Below are 18,641 nucleotides of genomic sequence, written 5' to 3' on the forward strand. Positions count from 1 at the left end.
CTAAAGCAAGGTCAGAGCTAGGATTTTGGGGGTGAGGGATAGCTGAAGATTTCAAAGGAGATGCTCTTTTGGCCACAGATTCCGTTCACATGAACAGTTGGGTTTCGGAGATCAGCTCGAGTATTTATGGGCTGGATTTTAGGGGATAGTGAGGGAGTAAATCCCAAAGAGTGAAACCAGTGTTTGTATGTACGCATGAGATGGGCTGGGAGGATTGACCAAGGTCCTGCTTGTAAGCGGTTCTCGGTAGGATTCAGGGTCAGTTTTTGTTGACAGGCGGTGGTGACATTCAAAGGATTAGTAGCTCTGTGGACAGGAGGCTTTCAACCTCTTAAAATAGAGAGAGAGCGAGAGAGAGAGAGACTCAAGAAAACAAAACTGTAGTCAGACAACAGCAGTTTCTCAGAGTGAGACTGGACATGGCCCACAACAGACACATGCACACACAAACATAAACCCAGTAACACATTTGAAGTGTGGCCGCTAAGAACAGCCGAAGCAGAGATGGCAGTGACGGGGGCTGAAGGTAAGAATGGCAGCAGTCGCACAGCTGTACAAGTCAGGTCACCACAGACAGAACTAGAGTGTACTCAATTCAGAACCAGTAACTATTTTCTGACAGGTCTTGTAGGTACAGTGGCAGTGTAGGAGGACTTCCTTGTTGTCATTGTAGTGTTTTGAGTGCAGTGATCCTAAGCAAAGTTTTGGGTGGAAACAGATGCAATGGTCTATCAAAACAAAAACAGTTTAGGGAAGCAAAGGTCATGGCCTTCAGTCAGCATCATTTTTCGGACAGACTTTGATTTGTGTGTTATGTAGAAGATACTGAAGCTTGTGATCTTATGGGAAGAGTGATTATGATTAAATATTTATGGTAATTTTATTTCTCAATCAACAAAGCTAGATGGAATATGCTCCAGTTTTGTGCCAGATATCCTTTAGCTTGTCGATAGTACCTATGGTTACGCAGCTGGCAACAGTCAGTGTGACGGGCACAATCTCTACTTGATATGGAAGTTTCTCAGAATGGCTTAGAAGAATGGAATCCTTGACAAAGGGATCTGATTCTTGCCAAGGATAGCACCTGATGCGGCCACTGTGGACCATGTTCCTAACTGTTCAGGGAGAAGTCACACCCAGGCCTCAGACAATTGATCTGTCCTCACACAAACATAACTGTTTTATAGGGCAGTGTGTCTACAGCTGTGCATTGGACTAGTGACTGACTCTGCAGGCCTGAATCAATGGCCTGGGAATGCACATGGCATCCCAGGACTTTTTACAGCAAGCGTGTTGATATGAGCCATGAAACATACATCAACCCTGTTGTTTTGAGACAGGAACTCAGGAACTAGTACAGCACTTCTGTAAATGCTTGTTTGGTTTCAACACGACTTAAAAATGAGACCATGTTTATGGAATTGGCAGACATAGGCCTTGGGAGATTACTTCATGAATTCAACAGCTGTTGCAATGTTACTGAGGTGTGTTTAAATGTGCCCCTATACAGATATGCCACGGCAGTTCCCAAAGATTGTTCTGAGTGATGTGGATGAGGAAGTTCGTCTGCTGGCGGAGAAGGTGTATGCATCGGCACTGAAGGAAGAGGACACAAAAGATGCCCTGTCCATGTACACTGTCCCTGAGGACTGTCCCATAGGCTTGCAGGAAGCCAAACAGAGGGAGCTACTCAGAGAACTGGCTGAGCAACAGTCAGAGGAAAGTGCCAAACGGTCAGCATCAGTCTTCAGTGTAGATTACTATTAGTAGCTTTGCCCTGCTTGAAACACCAGGCTGTACCAGACTATGGTGGACAAACTGGTCTTTGGAACATGATAGCTGTTTAGCTGCTGGCCCAAAGTGGCTTGATCAATACGGTCTTCATGACTGAAACCAGGTCCATCAACTGATCAACCATGTAGACCAAGGGTTTCCAATCCTGCTTCTGGAGAGTCAACGTCACGCAAAATTAATTATAACCTGCCCCAGCAACAGGGTTGCTAGGTTTTCACAAGAAAATCCGCCCAATCGCAACTCAAAACGAGCCCAAAACTAGCCCAATCGTGTTTCGAGGGGGTAAAAATAGCATTCCGGAGGATCAAATAAATTTTTTTGGGCGGGGTTCCCCTGCTAAAATTCGTATTCCAGGGGATAAATATCATGTTATTGGAGTCGCTTCAACCCGCGGACATGAAATAAAACCTGCGGCAACAGTGTTAAAGTAGCCCAATTCCGCGGGAAAACCGCGGACTTGACAACACTGCCCAGCAAGATTGTAGTGATCCTGAAGACCTTGATTAGCTGGTTCAAGCATGTTTAATTAGGTTGGAGCTTACCTCTGTAGCCCTCCAGGATTGGAAATCCCTGTTCTAGACCAGTTTGGAACTGTTAATGGCCTTAGGCCACATGTCCACTAAGCGTTTTTCCCAAGGCTAACATATTTCTTCAATTGTTTTCAATGGGATCGCCACATTTTTTAAAACACCAGGAGCATACCGTGCAGTGAGCACTTTTTCTTGCTGCCGAGAGTTTAAGAGTTTGAGTAAAACCCAGTGTTCATCACTGTCACTTTTTAGTCAGCTAATCAATCACATTGGAGGACGGGCAGGACAAATTCCACATCGACCAACCGCCACATCATACTTATACAACAGCGACAGATGACAAGACGCACAACAACGAAAGATAAGATCATTTAAAACAAGAGCCAGATCAAGTACTTCATATTTTGTCAACATTTTTATATTTATAAATAAACTATCTGCAAAATCTGATTCTAGTTACACAGATATTCCATATCATAGTAGCCAAAAAGTCTCACCTGAAAAAAACCACTGCGCTGCAGAATCACTCTCAAGGCATTTAGGCATTTTCAGCAGAGCACCAGGCGTTTTCTGCTGGCTAAAAATACTTTGGTGGACACGCGGCCTTAATGACCACTTTGGACCATCTTGAAAACATGTCAAACCAGCTACCATCAGGAGCTGGATTTGATTGTATTTTCCAGCAGGGCAATTAATGATTTGACACACAAATTTTAGCTCCTATTTGCTTTAATCCTTTATAGGAAGAAGAGTTTTAAGATGAGTCGATCACAATCCATGTCACTACAAATCCCCTTAAGTACGGATAGTGTCCGGGGTGTGGTGACACCCCTCATTTCTCCTTCATCTACCTGTTCTTCCATCTCACAAAATTTCCTGGAGTATCAAAGAGTCACCATAAGTGGAGACTACTGTGCTGGGGTGTGTATTACTAGAATTTACAAACAAACAACTTTCTCTACTTTCTGCCATAATTTGTTGAAAGTTTAACCACCAAAGGTGCTTTTAATAGCTGATGATGTTTAACTATATACTTACAGATTACAGTTGAGGACTATGAGCAAGCAGCTAAAAGTCTGCTAAAAGCTCTCTTTATTCGAGAAAAATACTCAAAACTGGCATATCACAGATTCCCACGGACAACTGCACAGTTTCTACGTAATGCAGCAAATGAAAGGTGGACAGAAGAAGATGAAATCCTTCCAGGTACATCTGTATTTGCTTAAGGGTTCATAATCAGACACGACATGAAGAAAATTTTCTTTCTCTAGGTTTATTTTAGGCCAGCCCTTCTTAAAGTCCAGACTCCGGTCTGGATCCGGACTGGGAGGAAATTCGATCCGGTCCCGCCTCCACTTCGTAATTCAAGTGCACTCGTATCACTCAGACCTCCATGGCACACAAACACAGAGACACACGAACCAGTGTTGCAGTTTTTACCGACTTTTTTGTAAGACAACTAGCATAGCAACTAGCAACATTTTGGATAAATCTTTTAGCTTTCATTCAGTAGAATAATGTCACTGGTTTCGCCCTGCGAGCGCAAGGTTTTTCCCAATCCGGCAGAGTTAGCAGTACATTCAACTGACCGAACCGCAACAGACTTGTGAATGAATGAGTACAAAACAGTGTTTCCAAAAACCTATCACTGTCTGGGCATATGAACATGAATGTAGTTTGTCTGTAAATATGCACTTGTTACACAGACGGACGTTCGTGCTGCATGATATAGCTAAATAAATTAATCTAATTCAATGTTGTATAACAGCGTATTGCAGTTATAATTCAAGATTTTAGCAATTCAGTTGAAGTAAATTTAGGTTACATTGAAGTACTATTTCAGAAATAGAAAAAATGTACAGTACATGAGAACTGCTTTATTGGGCATTTAGTTGTACAAAAATGCAGTACTTTATTTAACAGTTCAGAGAGTAAACGCAAGTACGACTTACATCATGAATATGATAATTAGCATATGTAAAGTTGAATTGTTATATATAGTTATAAGCATGTTTATTAAAAACAAGTTTTGTAATAACAATTATTTCGGACCTTTTGACATTGATGAGAATTCAGATTTGGACCTTTGAATGTAAACTTTGAGAACCCCTGTTTTAGGCTCTATAAACATTTCAGAGAAATTTTTGTTTACAAAAAAATCAGACTATGTTTGCCCAATGTTCCTATTTAGTCCCTGCCTAAAGTCCCTTCCCAAGACATCAACTCTGAACTAATTTTAGAAGACATAAGCGCTGACATGAGTTATGTGTGGCTCAACTAAGAACACTTGAAAATTCTGTGGTAGAATGGGAACAATTCCCTCTCCTCTGATGGGAAAACCAAACTTTTTTATGCTGGTCACCTCCAAGAGATACTGTATGGTCTACTGCTGTCTTCTTACTAACTTAACCAGCAAAACTTTCTTGGTCAACTAGCTTCACCAGCTATGTTTTGCTTACAGTTGTTTTCTACTTCACAGATATCTGTCCTTGCCCTGGTGAGGGAGAGGACCCTTACAGCATGGAAAATATTCCAGACAACCTCAATTATCAGATGAAAATGAAGGATGGCATTATTTATGTACAGTATATGAAAACACTGAAGCTCTGAGTATGAACAAACCACGTTGCCTGCCTTATCCAGACCTGGAAACATTTGCCATTGACATGAGTCATGTGCTCGCCATGATCGCCGATGGGCCTACGTAAGTCCAAAGACTATAGAATACCCAAGACGTGTCCCTCGTATAGTTTTGAATGGGGAAAAATGCAACGCTCAATATGGCTGCTCAATTGCAGGAAGTCCCGCCTTCTGAATGAAAGAGCCAATCGCTAATCGGTAAAGTCAGCTTGTCACTGCATCTGCCGTTAGAAGTCTCGGTTGGTATACAAACAGTCAGCGTTCTGAGACATGCTCTTAGGACAGCGCATGTGCACTGGCTAATCTAGCCTGAAAAATACGCTTTTATAACGCTATTTGAGCAAAAGTAACAACATTTATGACACAGTTGTTGTCAGATTTCTTTGGTGATTTCAGATATGGAATTTAATCGTAAGCTTAGTGAACAGTTTTGGAGAATTTGATGTTTTCCCATTCAAAGAGATAGGAGTTGCACTTGCATGCCCGAGAGGCATTTCAAAGATGGCCGCCGAGTGACATGAATTGTCTTAAAAGGACTTTGGTAAGTCTCCAACCAATTTCACCATAATGTCAACAATTCTCCTTATCTGCATATCCGAAAATTCTGAGATCTAAAGCAGTATTTTATTTCTTTAAACAGTAAGACCTATTGTCATAGACGACTAAATTTCCTTGGGTCAAAGTTTTACCTACATGAAATGCTCAACGAAATGGTGGAACTAAAAGAGCTCAAGGGTGTTCCTCAGAGATTTCTACAATGTCAGAAAGGTATAATTTGACGCACACATTGGTATACGCAAATGTGATTTCCCCTGCTGTCTAAATGTACACAAATGCTAACTTACAGGTAGACACACATATCCATGCAGCAGCATGTATGAACCAAAAACACCTGCTTGATTTCATCCAAACCACCTATAAAACTGATGCAGAGAGAGTTGTCCTTGAGAAGGCGGGGCTTAAGCTAACTCTCAAACAGGTGTTTAACAACCTAATTATGGACCCTTATGATCTTACTGTAGACTCCTTAGATGTCCATGCCTCCATGTATTGCTAAAATATGTAAGTTCAAGGTTCATAATAGATGTAAATAAATTGAATCAACTTATGTAAAATTCATGTAATTGATTTTAAACACCTCATGGCCAGATGTATGTGGACATTGCCTTTTACTTGACAGGTTTGAATATTACAGTAATTCCAGTGAATTCAAATTAATGTGTCCAGCATACAATAACATTCTAGAGAATTGTGTGCTTTCAACATTTTAAAAAGTTTGAGGATCGTTTTTGCTCCAGCAAGAAAAACGTGACTAGTCTGCACAAAGCCCAAATCTGAACCCCACTCAACATATTTAAGGATTAATTAAAATGACAACCACAAGTCAGGCCCCATTAGCCAACTTGTGACCTCTGACCAATGCCTGACCTCGCTAATGCTCGTGTCTGAATAGGAGCAAATTCCTGCATCCATGTACATCTAGTGGAAACCTTTCCAGAAGAGTGGAAGCTGGTGTCCACATTCTTTTGTCCATGTAGTGTATTTTATATTTTTGTTTTGATTAATTCATGATCAAAGTTATTGCAATGTTAGAACATTATTTGAAATCACAGGGTGCACTTCAGACTGATAAAAAACGTTTGCTATTTTTTTTCTAGACTTTACTCATAGGATGTCCCCTCTTTCACAGGTGACTGGCTTTGACAGTGTGGATGATGAATCCAAACTTAGTGATCACATGTTCTCTTACAAGAGCCCCAAGCCTGAGCAATGGACAACAGATGACAACCCGCCCTACAGCTACTACCTCTTCCACATGTATGCCAACATCATGGTGCTCAACAATCTCAGGAAGTATGTGCTCCATTATATCTGTTCCACACACTAACTGGAAAATTCCATTAGTTGAAGGGAGAGGCTACATTTCCCATAAAAATAGGAAAAATATCTGCACTGAAGGAGGAAGTAAACAGAGATTATGTTAATATTTGCAATAAAGATCTTCCACGATACCCCCAGGCTTTGATAAACCTTGAATAAGTACTGGAAGGCATTCAGGAAGAAAAAATGTCCTGTTGCATGTGTGAGTGTTTCACTATGCACCAGGACATCTATAAATACCACTGTATCAGTAATACACACATATTGGGTTACAACTGAGATACTGTTAAAGCCTATGGAATACTGTCAGTAGAACAAACTGACATCATCTTTCCACTTTATAAAGGATGGATTATGGACTGGGCCAAGGGGGTCAGTATCCCAGGGCCTTTGAATGCATTGAAGAGGTATAAATGTATTTGCACTGGAATTACAGTAAATGCTACAGAAAAAGTTTCAGATAGCCTAAATAGTATGCTTTATTTGATGACATCTAAATGCACTGGATTTACGTCAGAAAAGTAATGGATCTGACGAAATCAATATGACAAATTACATAAAAGGATGTCATTTTAGGGGATATCCACAGGCTATCACAGGATATCTTTTTTCAATTTATGTTATAGTATGCCACCCTAGGAGTTTTGCTGGCCAGAGGTCTCTTGTTGAGATACCCATTATGCCCCATTGTAGATGTAACATATCGACCAGTGGTTCCCAAAGTGGGTGCCGTAATAACTGGCTAGGGGTGCCGCAGAATCTTAGCTTTTTTCCAATTTAAACAACCTAAAATAACTATCGTACCATATAATAACCTTTTACAGTATATATTAAAAAAAAAATTGCCTATATCAAAACACCAACATATGAGCATGTCCAAACGAAAATAAATAAGCAAAAAAACACTGATATACTTCATACTTATTTAAAGTTTAAATATGTATTTACGGCCAACTGGACTGTTTTCTGGAGAGAATCGTCCGCTCCGCCCTTTGTACTGGTGCACGCTCAATTTCATACCTATTTCACGCAGTGATTGACAGGACACGAAATTCGCAACACCGGTTATGTCATTGCCCACCGCAGCACAACCCCCACCGTCATTTAGATTTTTTATAGTAATAAAAATAATTTAGTTCACTACAAAAAAATATTTAGGATTTTGAAAAGCCTGTTGACTTCTGCCATTTATCTAAGGTGATTTTGTAAGTTTTTTTAAAAACATTAGTTTCTTATTTATTTGGTTCCATCGTGTTTGCTGATTTAAATTGATTTAAACTGTGGATTTTTTTTTTTACATCAAGTATGCCGTGTCTCCAATCTTTCTTATTCGTTTTGCTAGTAAACTAACATTTCTTATTTATTTGGTTCCACAGTGTTTACTGATCTTCAGTTTTGTATAGGCTACCTAAACTTTGTCTAAGTTATTTGTTATTTTATATTAGGCATATAGCATGGTGTATTTTTATTCGTTTTGTTAATTAAAGTTCTATGTTCTACGTTGTATTTTGTTGTTGCTTGAACTGAATCGAGCAATTGACGCTGAATTGCCGCTAATTTGAAAGTGAAAGTAAAATGCGCACAGCGCTTTTAAGCTATTTAAAAACGAAGGAAAGTGAGGAAAAGAGGGAAAACTCAAACAAACTATGGTAACACTTTATTTTGATAGTCCACTTTAGACATTCTATTAACAGTAAGTAACTTTGCAACGACATGTCAACTAGCAGTTAGTAGAGTATTAGTAGACTGTCTACTTAATATCTTCTAACACTTTCTTTGTCAACTTATTCTACTAACCCTAAACCTACCCTAACAGTCTACTCTGAGAGTTAGTAGACATGTAGCTGCAAATTAATGAGAATTAGTTGACATGTAGTTGACATGTAGTTACAAAGTTACTTATAGTTAGTAGAATGTCTAAAGTGGACTATCGAAATAAAGTGTAACCCAAACGATAAACAAACAACTGCTTGACGGCGAATTGCCGCTATTTTGAAAGTGAAAGTAAAATGCACAGGGCGCTTTTACGAGCCATTTAAAACGGAAGGAAAGCAAGAAAAAGAGGGAAAACTACCCCCCTCTTTTCCTCACTGTCACAACCCTAATTTATACCCATCTATCTCAGAAAGTGCCGTCAATGTGCTGTTGCCGTTTTCAACCTCTTTCGAGGGAAAATTCAAACAAACTAAAAATGAACAATTGCTTTACGCCGAATTGCCGCTATTTCAAAGTGAAAGTAAAATGCACATGCTGCTTTTACAAGCTATTTAAAACGGAAGGAAAGCTAGGAAAAGAAGGAAAACTTTTCCTCACCGTCACAACCATAAATTATACCCATCTATCTCAGAATGCGCCGTCAATGTGCTGTTGCCGTTTTCAACCTCTTTCCATGCACAGATATTTTATTTTGATTTTTTAAGGTATAAGGTCAGGTTTGAACAAAGCAAATTAAAAAAATTTAATTTGAATTGTTTATTATTATTTAAAGCGTTAAGTATCAATCTTTAAATGTGCTTTGTTCCAATGATTCCCACATGGTTCAAATCAGTCTGTTGACGTGCATTAAGTATCTCAAGCTTTGGCTGGAGGCAAATTACCTTAAATTTAACTCCGATAAAACGGAGGTAATTCTGATTGGCTCTAAAGCTGTTGTATCTAAACTCTCTGGTCAACAGATGGATCAGGATGGTGATCTGATTATGCCCTCCACTAAAGTTCGCAATCTTGGTGTTCTCACTGATTCCACTCTTTCATTCAACGATCACATTGGTAAAGTAGTAAAGACAGCTTTTTTCCACCTACGTAGTATCTCTCATATTCGATCCTCTCAGTCAGCAGGATGCTGAAACGGTTACACATGCCTTTGTCACATCTCAACTAGATTACTGTAATTCACTTCTTTATGGCCTGTCAGATAATAATATCAAACAACTACAATATGTTCTAAATTCTGCAGCTTGCTTGATTACCCACACAAGAAAGAGCGATCACATTACCCCAACCCTATATCACCTTCATTGGCTTGCGGTTTCCTTGCTGGGTTTGTACAAGATACTAATTCTCACTTATAAAGCTCTCCATAACCTTGGTCCTACATATTTATCTGACTTACAGTACTTCTGCCTTATGTTCCTTCCCGCTCCTTACGATCATCTAGTGAGGAATTGTTAGTCACCCCTAAGTTTCGTCTGGTGACTATGGGAGCTAGGGCTTTCAGTGTTGTGGCTCCCAGATTGTGGAATGCTCTTCCCCAAAACATCCGTCAAGCATCCTCTTAAAAACACATATTCTCAGTCTGTAATTTGTACCATGTTATGGATGTTTATCTACATTCTCTCTGTATCTCTAATCTAACTTTGTAAGTGGTTTCTGCATATTACTCTCAGCTCTTGGGATGTGTTCTGTCTTCTGGTATTGATGTTTATTTGTTTCTGTTCCTTAAACCTGACTTGTAAAGCGACCTTGGGTGTTGGAAAGGCACTATAAAAATACAAATTATTATTATTATTATAGTTTCATCACTTTAGAGTGTTGCAGTGACCATCTTTTTGCAGTAAAGGACCTGTCATAGTTTGATGAGTGGAAGATCATGAAGTGATGCAAGGTTATGCATACAGCGCCGCACATTGACAAATCTGGTACACAAAACAAGTACTTTAAAGGAATTCCTTTAGCTTATTACAATAAGCCCCCCCCCCCACACACACACGTTTCGTGCCCTGTGTCATTTACATTTCACCAGGTTAAAATAATAACTCAAGCTTTATGCTTGATTTATTTGTAACTCATTAACCTCAAAACCTTTTCAGCTTTCTCTTTCTGCAAATTGTATGATGTAGCGATATGACAGCACCCAAAATACTATCAAACACTCCAACGCAGCTCCATCCTTCGCGAAAGATGGATAAAAAGGCGCACGGCAAACAAAAATCTTGAAAAATTAGATATGACCTGCCAAATGCTGGCCAAATCACAGAGATGCCGATTCGCACGGGACTAATATTATCACAGGACCTCGGTGTTCGGCGAAATATGGTAGGTCATTTGGAGGGGAATTTTTACTTTACAAATTACAGACATGGCCGATTCGCACGGGATTAAGATCACAGACAACCTCCGCAATTATTACAAATGACTGGAGGTCACCAGGTAATACTAATCCCGTACGAATAGGACTATAGTCTATGTTTTTTTTTACACCACTTTAACATGGATTTCTATGGAGACCTGCCGTAGCTGCCGGGCAAGATGGCGGATAGCAGTGGCGGCACATAATTTCCGCGTTCTGATTGGTCAGATCACCTGTCAATCAAGCTCCTTGCGAACGGTCAATTAAGACAGTAATATTATGCATGCTTCTCTGGCAATGAAAAAGGTCTGGAACATTCCCCCACTGCTCGGCAGAACATACAAAGAAAAAAACCCCTAAAGGATTAGCTTAGATATTTATACAGCCTCAAAATGTTGGTTTATGGTCAGAGCTGTGATTTGTCAGGTAGAGCATCATTTCCCATCATTTCATGTGCATTCTTCGCGGTCCTGTCAGTAGTAGAAAACCATAATTAAACATTATGAAAAAAAAAATTCCTTTCATTACTTTCATTAATGCCCAACTTGTCATATAATCTTTTCCATTATATGAATATATTTTATACACATATTCCTTCCATCACAGGAATAAACTACACACACACACACACACACAGATGTGTGAAATTTTTGATTTATGTTACAATTTGTCATATGATGTTTTATAAATATATTCACAGTGTCAATACACACCTTGACAAAAAATATAATTAATGATTAATGTGATTTAATATAAAATGATGAAGCATTTATAGGTCCAAACACCATTTTTGTTCATGTCCCACAACTCTGGTCAATAAGCTAATTGAACTAAAATTTGACATTATTTCAAATTGAATTATTTAATATACATATTAATTTACAGCATGTAAAATCTTTTTTTGTATTATTTACTGATCATTTTTATGATTTTTGGAACTAAATGTGCCTGTCCCACATTTTCTTTTGAGTCCTTACCGCAACAAAGAAAAAAGGCTTTAATTATCACATTTGATCAAAGACAAACCAGTCTAGTTTCTATGGAAACAGAAATTAGCACGTGAGCACAATGCTGACAGATTGGGCCACCTCACTACCTCACTCACAAGATCCCAAAAATATAAGGTAAATATCATCTTTTCTGTGTCAGTATTTATTGTGTGTCCTTACCATACAGCTTAGTAATTCTGTATTTTGTATTTTGAACTAAATTTGAAAAATAAATGCATATTACGGTTTAATTCATGTATATTAAGATGCTAAGAGTCAAAACTAATGTAGTAGACCTTGCAAGCTGCCAATTAGCTGCAATTTTGTTGCGGTAAACTTAGGTGTTGCGGTAAAAACCTTGTGTTGCGGTAGAGACAAATTCAAGGTTTACTGTATATTAAATTACAAATATTCAGTCTATTGTAAATTATTTTTAAACATGACATTTTGTAACACTAGATGAGACCAAATTCATCAACAATAGAGAGGATGCAGAGAGGAAATGAGAAAAGACCCGGAGAGGTAAGCAGAGTATCTGCAGAAGGAAAAAGAATGTTACAAAAAGAGAAAGGAAAATGGGAAGATAAAGAGTGTCTCCCAGCTGACGAAAAGAGAGAAAAATCTGAAAAGAAGGCAGTGGAGGATAAATGAAAGAAACCAGAGGGCAAAACTCAAACTACTTCATGCCTCAAATCAGTTTGTTGCAACAAACACATCAACTTTAGAAGATAATATTTTTTAAACATGAAAAACAGTTTGAGTTCTTTACTGCAAAACTACTACTATCTTTTACACATGCAATACCTTCAGTTTTCTGTTTATTTGATTGTTGTTCTGTACAGTAGCCTGTTTTTGATTTCATGACACTTTAACATTGTGTCCTTACCGACACAAGATGTCATTACCGCAGCTCTGCTTTATTTTATTTTATTTTTCATATTTTTAAAATATCAGTATTTACAAAACTGCACAAAGTTTGAAAGCTATTGAAATGTTACATTTTCATAGAAATTAAAAAAGAAAAAAATGTATATAATAAACGTTATTGCAACATTGCGGTAAGGACATTTTGTAAGAAGAAGAGTTGAAAAACATAAAAAATTAACATGTTCCAGATTAAAATCGTAATGACGCCATGCAATTTTGTTGACCTTTTATATGTATTACAGACTATGATGGCTAAAATTCACAGGGGTTGATCTCCATTTGAATTGAATGTCCAGACATTTAGCAAAACCAGTAAAATATTTAATGAAATAAAATAATTATAAAAAAAGCATGATAAAAAGCCAGCTTCCATATAAATAAACTCATCTGTGTCATTTTGTACTTCATTACAAAACTACAACATTGTGACAAAACACTTCAGTCTAAGTCATCCCAAGATGTCTTGACAAGAACAGAAATGTCACTCCTTTTCTGTAGAACTGCTGTCGTTGTTGTTTTCTTCCCCGTTCTCCTCCACATGCTCCTCCTGTGGTTTCTGCAGGTCTTTTTTACTACAGTGCTCCCAAACCTCGGTCTCAATGTACTCCTTCTGCTGCTCGCTGTCACACTGCGTCCTGCAGGGTCTGTTCCTGTAGTGCACAAATTTCAATGATCAGCTTCATTAAAATTCCAGGTGAATTAAAAAGTAAAAACTGACTTGAAGTAAACTTAGCTCTGGGATCCCAGAGATTTGCTCTGAGGTTTGGAATTTAACTATATATTTGAAAACATTTGGATAAACAGAGGAACATAACTTACGTTTTGAAATAATAAAGTGCTAGAAAGACAGCAAGCATGACTGTGAAGGTGACGGTGATCAGTAAGGCAGCTGGAACAGCTGCAAATCACAAAAGAGAAAACAGTAAATACAAGCAAGCCTTTGGGTTTAATCAAACAATAACTGCTGTTATACGCTCACATAATGAAAACAGGATGATCATACCTTCAATCGGGGGTCCACTCATGGGCAGATGTTTCCCTTCATCATCCATGTCGTTAACAGAGGGACTGTGAGATGATGAAGAAAAAGGAACAGAGGAAGACGATGGAGAAGGGAGTTTAGAAAATGGGGTTTTCCTCAGATGAACTCCAGCTTGAGCAGTGGGAAAAACAGTTGAATGTGTTGTGATTGGCTTTCTTGTTGTCGTTTGGTGTGCGGCCATGGAAGCCTGGTGTTGTGCCTCAGAATCTGCAAACAGAACCAATTCAGGCTTGTTACATAACAGACACGACAATCAAATAAATCTCAGCGGTTACGTTTGCCTTGATCAGGCATTTGCCAATTCATCCCACTCACTTCCTTCCATTTCACCACATCCCTGGCCCTCATATGAAACCAATCTGTGATGATCTCACATCCAGAATTTCCTATTTCCTTGGCACACTAAGAGTTTGTGCTGATTTGATGCCAATTGACACACAAACTTGGAAAGGAGTTCCTACAAAAATGTATATCAGGCTATGAATTTGCAATCAATGGGATGCATTCACTATAATCATACATACACATATTTGTGCATAAAATCTGTGTATGAATCTTAATGATTTGCCATTAAGTTTGCATTCAAATTTGCTCTAAAATTCGATCTAAAAAAACCCCAAAACATTCTTTGGCCTCAGAAACTAGAAATGATAATAAACCATTTTTTAAAAACACATCGCAATGTAATAACAATGTGACTTTATAAAAGGATGAATCATTTTCTTAGTTCAACCAAGTGACGCACAAAAGAGTAGAAAACATGTATCAGAAAGTTTTCTTGTATTAATAACCTGATTTACTATCATTTACTAACCACACATATGCATATATGTGTGTGTAAAACCTGTGTACGAAGCTTAATGATTTGTCATTAATTTTGCATTAAAATTCAATCGAAATTCTACATTTGTTCTACAATTAAGCACCAACTGAAACCACTTGCACACAAAAATCACACACAGTGGCTTTAGAAGCTAGACATTTTTAAAAGCCAGTTTTAAGAACACATATTGTTAGCAACAGAATAACTGTGTGACTTCACAAAAGTATTAATTATTTATGAGCAATAATCAAATAAAAATGACAACTCATGAAAGGTCTGCGATCCCATATAAAACCGTTTTAAGTGGTATTTAAAATAGCACGCTTTGTATGATGATCTTGATGTGAATGCACTTAGGAGCATATGAAGAAATGGTGACCAGTAGGTGTAGTTGTACGGAAATCCCACTTGTGACCCAAACCAGTCTTCAGTCGCTGGGGTATATTTTTAGAAATAGCCAAAAAAAACATTGTATGGGTCAAAATGATAGATTTTTCTTTTATGCCAAAAATCATTAGGATTTTAAGTAAAGATCATGTTCCATGAAGATATTTTGTACATTTCCTACCGTAAATATATCAAAACTTAATTTTTGATTAGTAATATGCATTGCTAAGAACTTCATTTGGACAACTTTAAAGATGATTTTATCAATATGTTGATTTTTTTGCACCCTCAGATTCCAGATTTTCAAATAGTTGTATCTCGGCCATATATTGTCCTATCCTAACAAACCACACATCTATGGAAAGTGTATCTATTCAGCTTTCAGATGATGTATAAGCCTCAATTTTGAGAAATTGACCCTTATGACTGGTTTTGTGGTCCAGGGTCACATATATGTAAATGATTAGGGCGTGTTTTATGCAAATTACTATCACAGGCATGTAGTCTCACATAGAATATGACACATTCATTTACCTTCGCAAATAATTCATGTGCATTTGTGAATTTCAATCATGGATATGCAACCACAATGCTTCAGATGATGTATAAGTCTCAATTTTGAGAAATTGACCCTTATGACTGGTTTTGTGGTCCAAGGTCACTTATATGTAAATGATTAGGGCGTGTTTTATGCAAATTACTATCACAGGCATGTAGTCTCACATAGAATATGACACATTCATTTACCTTGAATAAAGCTTCGCAAATAATTCATATGCATTTGTGAATTCCAATCATGGATATGCAACCACAGTGTGTAAAATTATCAAGCAAAATATTTTACCTGTTAAATTGAAGCAGAAGACATCAAACTCTCTACTGGGGTCTGCACGCCACACGACAACCCCAGTCTTGCCGTTGCCACAGTTCGATTTGACCTGAACTCGGGGAACAACAGCTATTTGCTCATCTACCCACCCGAACCTGAGATTTAAAATGTTGATCATTGATAATTTTTTTTCATTTACAGTTTAAAGTATTCATTGGTTAATTCCACATTATACATTGTTTTTACCTGCATGTCTCCAGACCGTGTTTCTGCGCCTCTGCTACCTGTGCTTTGCTTGCAATAGTCAAACCTAGATGCTCACAAAGATCTCTGGCTGCTGATGCACTTAAGGCGTATGTATTTCCGAGGGTAGCTTCAAACACACCGAAGATGGCTCGTTTAGGGTTCACTGTTCATCAGAGGAAGAAAAAAAAATAGAATTTAATTCGTTTTTTAGTTTAGTTTTTTTTTTGTCACATTTTTAGTACTTATTATTAAGCAGCCAAACATTCACATTAATTTCTAAAAAACCATATACATCCACAGATATTAAAGAAAAAAATAAATGCCCATGAGGGACCTACCTTTTACCAACTGGATGTCAAAAGTTAGGCTAGACATGAATAAAGTACTGAAAAGCATCATCATCATCATCATTCTCATCCAGACTCTTGCCATGGTGGTGAAGTCTGCTCTCTCTGAGTCTCTGAGCAAAGTGCGATCGGTGATGTGCGTCTGAGTGCCAAGTAGAGAGGTTATAGGGAGGCTAAACTCCCCAGGGGTGCGGCCTGTGCGTAGAGGGGCGGTTATTGCATAAATGACCCGTACAAAGTGTCATGACCAAGCCGCCGCAGTGGGGAAGAGGAAACAGGAGGTGCGCTGGCATCTCTGATGAGGGACCGTGCTCTTCAGGAGTCTGGTTCAGGCCAAGGCGAGAATGTTTTCACCAGGATAACACCCAGTGATGACTGAAGGCCTGCTGACGCACTGCACCACACAGTCAAAGGTTTCCATCCTTTGTGTCATAGCAAGTATAGTAGAAATCCGGAACCTACGGCAGGAAATCCAGAAGCCGGAGAAATGTTCCAAGTTCCTGAAACAATTGATCAGTGGAAGCCAATTTCCCACACGTAAAAAAAAAGAAGAAAAATCATGTTTTGGTAAATCATAAAAAGTCATAATTATGAGATGATCACAAGGGAAGTTCATTTCCACCACATAAGAAAAAAATCATGCTTTGGTATATCATAATTATGACAAACAATGAGATAAAAAGTCATAATTATGACATAAAAAGTTCAAATTATGAAATAAACTGATCATATCACCATCAAAGGCCAATTCCACCACATAAGACATTATACGTCATTATGACAAAATTTTAAATGACAAGATAAAAAGTTTAAATAATGACAAATAGTCGGAAATTATGATGTAAACTCAATACAAACTTTATGGAAACACATTTTCTCCACAAAAAAACCCTCAAAACAAATAATTCATTTATTAAAAGAAATTATGAGATAAAAATTTTATTATGACATACAAAAAAACAAAATTGAGATACAAAGTCATAATTATGACAGTCAAAATGATACAGTCATATTTATGAGATAAAATATCAAATGATAAGATAAAATGTAATACTTGAGATAAAAGTCTCAATTATGAGATATCATAATTGTGAGATCAAAGTAAAAATTACGAGATAAAAGGTCAAGACAAAATCATTAGTTCAAATCCAGTTTTATCTCATAATCTGGACTTTTTGATTTTGACTTTTGTTTTATAACTTTGAGTTAGTATCTCATAATTGTAACTTTTTATGTCAGTTATGTTGGGCGAAAGCATACTTTATCATATGTGGCAGAAATAGGCTTTCATATAGATCACGGATAGTAAGACTATGAAGAGCAGCTCAAATAGTTTGGTCTTGGAAGAAACTGATGAGAAATATTTGAGCTCATTTTGAAATATCTGACTTCTAACTCTGATACAATGGCAAAGTATGAGATATTGAGATTTTGTTTTTTCTTCCTATAACACTAGAGATGACATGAAATTAGTGTGGTCTTTTTCTTGACGGAACAATTGAAGAAGCAGGGGACAAGCTAAAGTCTCCATTTAGCAATCCCAGTGCAGTCTAAAGAAAAACAAACACACAATTACAGACACTGTAGTTCACTTAATGCAGTTCACTTATTCACTAAAACAAAGAATTAAGCATGTAATATTTTTTGTAAATATTCATTTCTGTGTAAATTATTATTTTTATTGTTGTTACATCAGACATATTCAGATTACATAATTTCTTTACAATTCTTTGATTTAAAACCAATAAAAAATAAAAAAATAAAAAAAAATATTTATATATGTGGCATTTATCGATTTGCAGCAGGGAGTTTGTGGGAAAGCAAGTCTATGATCACTACCAAGTTGGATTGATTCCCTGTTGTTTATGAAAATCACTAGATAGATGATGTGCTCGGATCTCTGGGACTTCTTGGGTTGTTTGTTCGGCTTTGGTCTCTTAAATGGACAATTTCCTCCTGTTCCCTTGTGCTTGCTTATTAACAGGCTGATGTCCATCTAACTTCCTGTGATAGAACGCAGACACAGCTCTATCCCACTTCCGGCAAAACATCTCTCTCTTTCTGTCTCTCTCTTTCTCTCTCTCTCACACACACACACACACACACACACACACACACACACACACACACACACAAC

At 37.7% G+C, this 18,641-nt stretch overlaps 2 protein-coding genes across 2 annotated transcripts; one reads left to right on the forward strand and one right to left on the reverse strand.

Annotated features, from left to right (window-relative positions):
- The first annotated feature begins 455 nt into the window (after positions 1–455).
- On the forward strand, positions 456–1,955 carry LOC107584696 (AMP deaminase 3-like). The gene is made up of 2 exons (XM_016271400.1): positions 456–526; positions 1,511–1,955. The coding sequence occupies exons 1-2, from the start codon at positions 505–507 to the stop codon at positions 1,765–1,767; spliced, it is 279 nt and encodes a 92-aa protein (XP_016126886.1). The 5' UTR covers positions 456–504; the 3' UTR covers positions 1,768–1,955.
- Positions 1,956–13,233: 11,278 nt separating this feature from the next.
- On the reverse strand, positions 13,234–16,669 carry LOC107584695 (lymphatic vessel endothelial hyaluronic acid receptor 1-like). Its single transcript, XM_016271398.1, has 6 exons — positions 16,496–16,669; positions 16,158–16,320; positions 15,927–16,066; positions 13,834–14,079; positions 13,650–13,728; positions 13,234–13,480 (listed from the first exon to the last, which is right to left on the reverse strand). Exons 1-6 carry the CDS (start codon positions 16,587–16,589, stop codon positions 13,312–13,314), a joined length of 891 nt encoding a protein of 296 aa, XP_016126884.1. The 5' UTR covers positions 16,590–16,669; the 3' UTR covers positions 13,234–13,311.
- Positions 16,670–18,641: the final 1,972 nt, after the last annotated feature.

The sequence above is a fragment of the Sinocyclocheilus grahami genome, unplaced genomic scaffold (genome assembly GCF_001515645.1).
Source record: "Sinocyclocheilus grahami isolate Dianchi unplaced genomic scaffold, SAMN03320097.WGS_v1.1 scaffold62.1, whole genome shotgun sequence".
Lineage (NCBI taxonomy): Eukaryota > Metazoa > Chordata > Actinopteri > Cypriniformes > Cyprinidae > Sinocyclocheilus > Sinocyclocheilus grahami.